At 37.0% G+C, this 10,563-nt stretch overlaps 2 protein-coding genes across 2 annotated transcripts; one reads left to right on the forward strand and one right to left on the reverse strand.

Moving 5' to 3' along the window:
• The first annotated feature begins 738 nt into the window (after positions 1 to 738).
• LOC106769001 (omega-6 fatty acid desaturase, chloroplastic) lies at positions 739 to 6,036 on the forward strand. Its single transcript, XM_014654434.2, has 10 exons — positions 739 to 889; positions 978 to 1,032; positions 1,365 to 1,606; positions 1,884 to 2,027; positions 2,146 to 2,297; positions 3,194 to 3,316; positions 3,491 to 3,668; positions 4,911 to 5,029; positions 5,288 to 5,402; positions 5,721 to 6,036. Exons 1-10 carry the CDS (start codon positions 851 to 853, stop codon positions 5,880 to 5,882), a joined length of 1,329 nt encoding a protein of 442 aa, XP_014509920.1. The 5' UTR covers positions 739 to 850; the 3' UTR covers positions 5,883 to 6,036.
• A 1,030-nt stretch (positions 6,037 to 7,066) lies between these two features.
• LOC106766981 (BTB/POZ domain-containing protein At2g24240) lies at positions 7,067 to 9,078 on the reverse strand. Its single transcript, XM_014651784.2, has one exon. It carries the CDS (start codon positions 8,437 to 8,439, stop codon positions 7,105 to 7,107), a length of 1,335 nt encoding a protein of 444 aa, XP_014507270.1. The 5' UTR covers positions 8,440 to 9,078; the 3' UTR covers positions 7,067 to 7,104.
• Positions 9,079 to 10,563: the final 1,485 nt, after the last annotated feature.

The raw sequence follows: 10,563 nt of genomic DNA on the forward strand, positions 1-10,563 counted from the left end.
GTTGTCATGATCGTATTAAAATCGTTAAATATAGTTTTGAGTTGAACACAATAGTAACGACCCATGCGAAACATGAACACGCATAAACCATTCACCACCTTTTGGTCAATCATGTATTATAAATGTAAAACGTGACAAACGATATTTATTCAATAAAGTGTAAAGAAGAGAGAGTATTTTTATATTAGTAATGATAATGATAATGATAAGTTCATTTTAGAAATTGTAAGAGTAAATTTGGATCATATCAATCATGCATAATTAAAATTATTTTTTAAAAATATATCATGACTCCAAAATAACATAATTTTGTGTACAAAACCTACTTGTGTTATTTATTTTAATTCTGATAAGCATAATATTATTTAGTAATAATATTTACCTATCTCGCACTTATATTCGTGCTATTATTTAAATTAAAATAAAACAGCAATGTTATAATTAATTATTTTAAGGCTTATATATTTTCATTAAAAATAGGATATACTATAATACATTCACTTTAAAATTGTAATATGTATTTAAATCTCTTAACAAGGTGGTATTTGTAATATATTTTAGTTTTTCCAATTTTTAAAATCAAAAGAGGATTGTTTTTTCTTAATTTTCTATAACTATAATAAATAAAAATGTAAACAAAAAGCTGAGGAGGAAATGGTGCAGTTGGACGGAGAAGAAACGACACCGTCCAATACATACATGCGGCTGCGAAGGTCTGTTAAAGGAAGTCCACATTCTGAGGGTCCCACGCTCTCACACACTTTAACCTATAAAATAGAACAGCAAAAGCTTTATCTCTTTCAAAGCCCCAAAATCCTCTTTTGTGAGCTCAGATTAATCTGTGCTCACAATGGCTTGCACTCTCGCTGATTCATTACTCCTATTCAAGGTTTTCTATTACTGTTCTTCTTCCTTTTTCTCTCGAGCGTGTTTCGACTTTCAAGCAAATGTTATTTTTATATGGTTTCACTTTTCAGGGATCTTTTCAGAAACCACTTCGCAGGAGAGACATTACTGCTCACTATTCTCCAGGTATGCACTTTCTTCCCTTACCGTAATTCAATTTACTGTTCCATTTCGCAATTTAAAGATATTGGAAATGAACCAATTCAATTATAAGATATCAAGAACAACCATCATCACAAATACTTCACTCGAATAAGATTATCTCCGGTGAATATCTACCATTGCCTGGTTGTATCAATGATCCGTGTCACTTAGTCATGAAATTTGAGAGTTATCCTTTGATGAGTTGGGCTGGAGTCTGTAAGATGCCGTTGTGCTTAACTTTTAATAGGCGTGAGCATGACTGGTGTGTGGAATGGGTGCATTTTAACTAATTATTTGTCATTCTTCTACCACAGGCATATTTAGTTTAAACAATGACGGGCTTATCCGGAAAGGGTTCAGGCGTCAAAGGAGTTTTGTTACTAGGAATAAAGTTACTTTCGTACGTGCTGTGGCAGTTCCAGTACAACAACCTGCTCCTGTGGAAGGTGTGGAGTATAGAAAACAGCTAGCTGAAGACTACGGTTTCAGGCAAATTGGAGAGCCGCTTCCAGCTGATGTTACTTTAAAGGATGTCATCAGTTCCCTTCCTAAAGAGGTGCTTTACTTTTACTATTATTATTGTTGTTATTATTGTTATTATTATTTAGATCGATGTCATGCTTTATAGCAGCACCATTAAACAGGACTTTTGCGTTTAATTCTAATAAGTGGAGTCAGCTCTTAAAAACTTTATGTTTTTCAAGTGAAATATTTGCTCATGCACTTAAAATAGCGTTCGTTGTTGCATGTAAGTTTATAATAAAATACCAATAACAGCCGTGATATTTTCTGCGCACTATGAGAAAGATAAATTGTCTTACAATTTTTTGCAGGTCTTTGAGATTGATAATGTGAAAGCATGGAAATCTGTTTTGATATCTATCACTTCTTATGCATTGGGGATTTTCATGATTTCCAAAGCTCCCTGGTATCTTCTTCCCCTCGCTTGGGCATGGACTGGGACTGCAGTAACTGGGGTTAGTTATAATTTTATTTCTTACCGGTATCTCAAATCCTACTCAACCATATCTCTTAAGAACTTGGCCAAAATTTTTGCTTATGTTTTGTAATCCTCTTTCCTTTTTTGTCATATAGTTCTTTGTTATAGGACATGATTGTGCTCACAAATCATTTTCATCCAACAAATTGATAGAAGACATTGTTGGGACCCTGGCTTTTATGCCACTGATTTATCCATATGAGCCATGGCGATTTAAGCATGACAGACATCATGCAAAAACAAACATGTAAGCAGTTTGCGTTTTCTTCGATTTTTGTATTTTCTATTTTATAAGTGCATCTTGTATGTGGACTGCGGAGGGACTGATTAATATTTTTATTTAATATGCAGTGGAAAACATGCTTTTTAGTCCTCAATTCCATCCTAGTTAATTTATATTTGAGTAGGTTAGTCAAAGAATAACATATGTTATGCTTAAAACTGATACTGGGATGATGCATCATTCTGTTGTACATTATAGTTATTTTTTCCAGTATAAATTCACGCTCTCTGCACCAGATTTACTCAAAGTCAAATGGCAACAATACTGAAAGGATAAAATACAGGCTATATATGACATGCATAATGCACTGTAAGAGACTCAATGGTAACATCATGTTATTAATAAAAATCCTGCACCTTGGTTTATTTACATGATGCACACGTTCGCATTATTGAAACTCTTTTGTCTCTGACAGAGAGACCTTGGAAAGTGTATAGCTGAAGGAATAAGAAGCAAAGTGAGACTCAGTAGGTCAGAATTATTAGTGTCTGTGTTGTAATTTGTCTTCAGGCAACTATTTAGGCAGTTATGGATCTGAATTCTTATTTTTGTGCGGTATTTCTGTCTTGGGTTGAATGTTTTGATAGTGTGTGTGATGCCTTACCTGTATGGGGCTTCGGGTGGTTTTATTCATTGGAAAGTTTCACTAATTGCTAGATATCGAAGGAGGAAACTCCTTGCTGAAGGAAAACCCTCTGTTGTCTGTCTTGTATGGTGATGCTGGCCTGAAACTAGAAAGTTTCCAGTAATAAATACATAATCCAGTATGCTTATTTCTGAGTTTAACTGTCTCACGCAGAATCAGTAGTTTCACTGTTTCATTACTTTAATATAACTGTAAGCCATTTATAATGGTACAGGCTATTGGAAGATACTGCTTGGCAGCCTGTTTCGAAGGATGAGTTTGAATCTTCTCCCCTTTTGAGGAAAGCAATAATATATGGATATGGTCCATTTCGATGTTGGATGTCTATAGCTCACTGGTATGAGCATATAATGAAATCATTTATGATTTATTCTTTAAGGTCAACCATGCCTTGAAATATCTTTGTGCAGTTCCTAAAGTCCTGCTTCATTAGCTAAAAGTGCCTTGAATTCGTATTTAATTACCTTTAGTTTTAAATCAAATCTTGACATGGGGGTGCATTCTAACTCAGGGTGTTGTGGCACTTTGATTTGAAGAAGTTCAGACCAAGTGAAGTAAACAGGGTGAAGATAAGTTTAGCGTGTGTGTTTTCCTTTATAGCAATTGGGTGGCCATTAATCATTTACAAGACAGGAATCATGGGATGGATAAAATTCTGGTTGATGCCATGGCTGGGCTATCACTTCTGGGTAATTTCATTTCTATATTGTAAATTCATTCTTTGCTCACCACTGTTGGCTTCAATGTTTTGTTTCTTTTTGTTTGGATTGGTAGTAATGAGTTGCTGCATATTTAGGCAGGGTATTGTTGAAGCCTTTTTTAATAATCAGGAAGTGGGTTAAACTTTTTGATTTATGTTAAGCCACCTCCACCTATGGTCTTATCGTCAGCCTGAAGCCTGAAGAAGGAAGGCTCTAGACCTTGGCCATCCTATCTAAAACTTGTTGAATCTTAAACATTGGTCGCTCATGACAGATTAATTTATAATATGGTCCTATAACATCATATAATTGATTTAGCCAGCATCCCTTATGTATGATAAGGTTTTGGTTCTTGTTCCGCTGGTGTTGGTTGGCAGTTAGTCCTAAACTTGAATTTGGATATAAAACAACTGGTAACCTTATGTTTAGGGACTGGAAAAAATATCCTTTGTTGTATTTGTATGCTGCCAGAAAGCTGAGACCAATGTCATTGTTTTAGACTTATATTATAGCCAGGGATTGATGGGATCATGGGAGGGGATCCATTAAGGTCCTGGGCTTCTAACCATGGTTCTACACTTATATTTTCTATTATATTGTACCTGGGATTATTTTATGCAAATGAAAATTTGCACGTGGAGTCTCTGACTTGTCTTTAATCGATTGAAATGTTAATTTACATACTATTTTTATATTGAGAGATCTTATTAAAGTAATAGTTTGAAAAGAAGTCTGTAATATTCACGTCAGTGATGAAGATACATTTTCAGTATAAACCTGGATGAGAATACAGTATAGTAAAATATTGAACAACCCACCACTAATGCCTATTCAACAAAGTAAAATGGAGCTTGATTCCTGTTAACGAAGATTTGACTTTGAAGTATTGTGAATGAGAAAAAAAGAGAAACTAGGAGAGCTCTGTCCCCTTAGATAGCTCTACTTGGCTCAACTGAACTTGTTTAAGGTCCAATGTGACTTTTGGATACCGAGGGTCTAACACAAAAAAAAAAACGAAGGTACTATACAACTCAAGGCCAATGAATGATAATATTTAATTAATAGCCAGAGTACAAAATCAACTTCCCCCTTCAGTGAAACCTTTTACGACGATTTAATTGTGGGTGAATTTTGTTGATATAATCAATACTCTTGCCATGTCTCTTTCGAGTTCAAAGTTATACTTACAACAAGAGTCACACTATCTATTTATTTTTCTGGTGATCACAGATGAGTACGTTTACCATGGTACATCATACTGCGCCGCATATTCCATTCAGAAACTCACAAGAGTGGAATGCTGCACAAGCACAGCTTAATGGAACTGTTCATTGTGACTACCCTAAATGGTAATGGACTCTTTTTGCTTCTTTCTTTAGTAATGTACGTTTTTCTGGTCTGTAAATGGAGGTGGAATATACTGCATAATTGACGAGTTGCTGCCGAATGCTTTATCTGAAAATGATTGTTCTTTGATTACGTGAATAATTTTTAAGAATTTACTCATCTTGTCAATTTGTCTGAAATGCAGGTTTGCAAGATGAACTTGATAGCATTAGCATTAACTAAAAGCTATTTATTGACTATATTTATTTTTTTCTAAACAGGATCGAGATCCTATGTCATGATATTAATGTCCATATTCCACACCACATATCCCCGAGGATACCAAGCTATAATTTAAGAGCAGCCCATAAGTCCATCGAAGAAAATTGGGGAAAGGTAAGAATCTAAAATTGCCAATATATTTTCTTTCTTCCTGTATTGGAAAAGGGCCACTCTTCTACTGTTTTTTAAAAATATACTACCATATCGTTATCATATTAGTAATGGGTTTTTTACTTCCTATTTAATGAAAATTAATTTGTTAGAATTTTCTCTTTGCCACTGAAACTTATTGTAGACGTAGTCCAAATAAAAGATTTGGAAGCTCTGTTTATTCCAATAGTACAATTGTCTCGAATCCCGTACGTGTAAAATTTCTCAAAGGAAATATCGTCGTTGCTAATTATTTCTATTTTGTTTGTGTTGGATCGACAGTATCTGAATGAGGCTAGTTGGAATTGGAGATTGATGAAGACAATCATGACAGTGTGTCATGTGTACGATAAAGAGCGAAATTATGTTGCCTTCGACGAACTCGCCCCTGAAGATTCTCGTCCAATTACATTTTTGAAGGAAAGCATGCCTGATTATGCTTAGTTTAGTCCATCCAACCTGCCTTTTTACTCATGTAATTTTTTATTTATCAAATTAGGTTCGTATACCATCGGTTTTCCTTTCACGTTTTCGATCTTGTTAAAATGGTTATTTTTTGATATCTGGTTTAGTAAGAAAATTGCTTGTTGCTCTCGAAGTTCACACGTAATAGGGTAATGGTGTTACCAAGTTGCGGATTATCCGCCAAGCCACCCAGAAGCATTCATTAAGTTAAAGCAGACGTTGTGGTAATCTGAACACTGGGGTTCTTGTTATCACGTGGGAAGTATAATATATTATAAAGTTGTCTGACGGATCAAAAAGCACGTGGACTGTGGCACAGTGGTTTGAGCCTACTGAGTTACTGCTGTAATGACAGTATTTTGTTGTTCATTATTGCTCTTTTGGTTGTATTGTATTATGTCGCTGAAATTCATGTATACAGTTTCTCACTAAAAAAGAATATACAGTGTCTTTTCATCTAAAGGAAACTTCATATTTAACCATAATTGTTTGCAAATAAAGTGGAAGTGTGGAACGATCTTGCCTTTCTTATTTTTCCTGCTAGATAATGTATAAGTTTGATTAAATTAATGTTTAGAACAACAATTAAAGGGTCTTGTTGTTTATCTTCCATTAACCTCGTAGTAGCTAACAACTTTAGGATTTATGTGAGTATTTTATGTATAGAATTTGTTGAGAAAGTGACTTGAACCTGCAAACCACTCACTCACACCACCCGTGACGCTTTATCCGAAGCGATTCTTATTCAAAGCAAATCCGTAAGGTGCAGGGGTTACAACTTACAACTCACACAGGGGATGACACTTCACTTAGCATGATTCCCTTCACCTTTTTAAGGTCAGTGAACTCACTTTACCATATTGAAACCGCAATGTTTGTTGTGAAAGGAAAAGGTCAAAAAAGTGTTAGGAAGAGGGTATGTCCTTTAAAAAAAGAAAAGAGACGGAATAAGGGGACTGGTTCGAAATTCGAATCTAGAAGAGATCTGAATGGAAGTATGAAATCGGAGTCACAAAAGGCAGCAATCCATATATCATCTTTCTCTGCAGATATTCACATATACCATGACACCTTTAGTACAAGTAAACCTACATGTATGACAAGTTATAAACTACTCAACACTATCTAGAAAACCAGAAGCAATCTGGCTATAGCAAACCAAGTAAAAGTAACCGTAAACTAAAATTAAACTAGAACTAAATCATACAAGTGGTGGTGTTGGAGTCTCCCAAATATCAAACACATTCTCCTCACTATGGAGCGCAAAAAGCCTGTCCCCTCCAATAGAAAAGTCACATATTGAACCCCCATAGCTTCGTCTGAGCCTAGAGGTCAAAACCCATTCAGGGCCACAGAACACCGAAATACAATCATTCATGGAGGAAAAAAGCTGACCCCCATGCAGTGCCAGTTTGGGGTAGCACGGTTCCTCCGGCATCTTCCCCTTCATCAGCCTACTTCTGGAACTCCACCTAATGCTCGTGGCAGCAGAACTTCTGAAATCCATGAACCCCAAATCCTCAAACTCATTCACCACACAGATGGAATTATTATCCTCCATAGCAATAGCATCCCTCACCCGTTTCTCATCCACGGCAAAAGTAGCCCCCACATCAGACCAACACCACACCATCTTCTTCTCCCTGAAATCCAAAAGACTGATGTAACAGTTGTCCTTCCTAGGAAACATCGTAGCCACCAACAAACAATTATTCCCTTCCAACCACTGAAGCTTATCAGCATCCCCAAGAGACCACCCCAAAGGCTCGTAGAAAAAATCAATCTGCTTCCCAGTAACCTGGTCCCAAACCCCTACCCCATACTCATTACTCCTCCCCTTACAACTAGAAAATATCTTGTAATCTGAACTAAAACTCAAGGCCCCTGCAGTGTAACTCTTCAGCTGATTCTCATGACAGACCTGAAACTTATACCTAAGCTCCCCGTTGTGAGAATTGAACAGCCCCATTCCCCCATCACCCCTCCCAAGGCGTTCGCTCACTCCGATGACAATGTTGTCGGAGTCAACCCACCCAACATCATTAACCCTCTGGTAATCGAGGTTAAGAGGAGGGTGTTCATCCAACATCCAATCATACACATGAACCATGCTGCCATGCGCAACGCAACAGCCACCATCCGGACCTGCCCGAATGGCCGTTCCGTCACCCGGGGCCTGGCCCTGCAGAGAACGCGATAACCTTAACCTGTTACCGTCGAATGGGCCCCACTTGGCGGCGCGTACGTGGTCCAAGACGCCGTAGTAGAGGGCCTCCCTGTAGAGGAGCTTCTCCGGGATGTTGGGTGGGATGTAGAGTTCCCCGGTTCGGAGCAGATCGAGGAGAATCTCGAAGCAATCCGGGTTGCGATCGATGAATCTCTCGCTCTCCTTGTTTGATGGTAGTATCAGGTTCCAATTGTCGTCGAACATTGCACCGAACATCGAATTGCGCCCTGCATTGGCCAGGGTTGTTGCGGTTGTTTCCATCACCCTGCCACCCACATTGAATTTCATCCTGTCTTTCTGAACCCCCATCACTAAATTCCTTCCAAGATTGTGACTTTTCCAGAAACCAAGGTGGGAGAGAGATGATTGTTCAGTTCAACGCCTCTGGGCTCTACGGGTTTGAATTGAATTGAATGGAATTGGACTGGATGATGGATGAACAGGGAAAAACAGAGAATGGGTGGGAATAGAGAGGAATGATTTCACTAAAGATAGCTGAGTGAATGGTCACCGCTCAAGGATTGGAATTGAAGCAAAGTGTGTGAGAGAGAGAGACAGAGAGACAGAGAGATCAGATGACAGAGATTAAGCAACGGGAAAATGATGAGATTGTGGGAAAATTAGACATGGGGATTGTTATTGTAAGAGACGACTGCTTTAAAAGAATTTTTTTTTTCTAAACTCCGTGTGGGATTTGGTGAAGGAATCAATATGGATGAAATTCAAAACAGAATTGACTCACTTTCATCTCTCCCACTAAGTCACTCTGTTTTTCTTTTCTCTCTCTCTCTGTTTTCTTGCTTTATTTTTCCTTTTTCTCCTTTTGTCCCTTCGTCCTTGTTCTTCCATTTGGTGCGGGAAACTTATCTGTATCTTTCCCATTTAAAAACTAGAGAAAATCTAGTATGCACCAACCATGTAAAAGATTGTAAGATTTCCTCCAATCCCAAATTTTAATACACAGAACTCTAACGATAATTATCTTCACGCTCCCTGATTCATTCTGAAAAAACATTTTATTCAGTATAATTAAGTATACTTCTGTTAGTTTTTCATATCACTTATTATATTTAAAAGTTCTACATTTTAAGCTTCTAGTTTATCTCACCAAGTCAACTTCCCTGCTTGTTCTAAAAGCTCCAATTTCTAAATTTATTATATCTTGTAAATTATGGTAAAGGTTGGGTTTTCATGATCATGTTCTCCTGTTTACTCTTTCAAATTTTGTAACTAATTGAGTCAATTCCACATTTATTGATTGGTAACGCGTCATTATCACTCTTTAGTTCGTCCCAATGGGTTTTTCCAACCCAAATTGCACCATTGGGTGTGACAATTGCTGCCAGGTTTCGCTAATATAAAAATCAAACCCTAAAAAGGACTCACTCACTCATTTGATTAAAGATGGCAACTGTTCTTGAAAACATTGATTGGAATTAAGAGTGAAATTTATCACAATGGAGTGCATTATTATGTAATTTGTGACAAGTCATTTTCAATAAGAAAAAAGTTGTTAATATAGATTTATGTTGGTGTGGTTAAATTCATCTATTGAGTTAAAGTTAATGTCATTTAAATATTGCTTTTAACGAAATAAAAGTTAGGTGTGACATCCCAATTATATTATAAAGATATATAATATAATAAAGGTGTCACCATGAATAATATTAGAAAGCAGTTAAGAGTAATAGGATTATAGTGATCTTTAAACAGTACAATTTGAAAACTTGGAGTACTAGAGTTTCTCCCTTAAAATATAGAGAATTTAAAACTTATAACATGACAAAGTTTCTTCAAAATATCATAGGATAAGATAATTAAAGCGTAGAGAACTAGGCAGGAACATTTCTTTCCCCATCAAGAGCTGTTTCTAAAGTATTTTCTCGCCATCTCCTCCCATCCAAGTGGATGATCATCGCAAGGGAAACAAACGCAAACATGGCACAAACACAAGCAATTGCAAGGGTGAGCTAATTATATAAAAAGCATACAATTAAGAGCATATACATACAAGATATTAATTTAAAGCAAACAAGATAAAACATTCATCCTATCATGTTACATACTAGACTTGACTCGTCCGGACTTTAGAATGATAGTCGAGTTATGGCGGGTCATGCACCCGTGGTAGCTTGTGATACTTAGGCTCCACCGCCTTGGGCTCCCCCGCCCTACCACACTCACGAGGTTAGTCTATTCCGCGTCCTGGAGCATGATGGAAGCCTCCAAGACTAAGACTTCCTGCTACTCCTCACCACATGGTTCAGTCCTCTCTACGTGAGAAGAAAGACCATTGGAGTGTCAAGAAGACCCCCAAGACTGAGCTCCTACTTTCATTCTAAAACACTAAGAATCTCACCAAGAGATTCTGCACATATGGAACTTAGTTTACCACTTGGATCATACTTTCATCACTTTGTAATCATATACTTT

Source organism: Vigna radiata, chromosome 7 (assembly GCF_000741045.1).
Source record: "Vigna radiata var. radiata cultivar VC1973A chromosome 7, Vradiata_ver6, whole genome shotgun sequence".
Lineage (NCBI taxonomy): Eukaryota > Viridiplantae > Streptophyta > Magnoliopsida > Fabales > Fabaceae > Vigna > Vigna radiata.

Coding starts and splice junctions, on each gene's coding strand:
- LOC106766981 (XM_014651784.2), bottom strand. CDS start 8,439: ATGGGGGTTCAGAAAGACAGGATGAAATTCAATGTGGGTGGCAGGGTG.
- LOC106769001 (XM_014654434.2), top strand. CDS start 851: ATGGCTTGCACTCTCGCTGATTCATTACTCCTATTCAAG. Junction 2,028..2,145: donor CTGGGACTGCAGTAACTGGG/GTTAGTTATAAT, acceptor TTTGTCATATAG/TTCTTTGTTATAGGACATGA. Junction 5,403..5,720: donor TCGAAGAAAATTGGGGAAAG/GTAAGAATCTAA, acceptor TTGGATCGACAG/TATCTGAATGAGGCTAGTTG.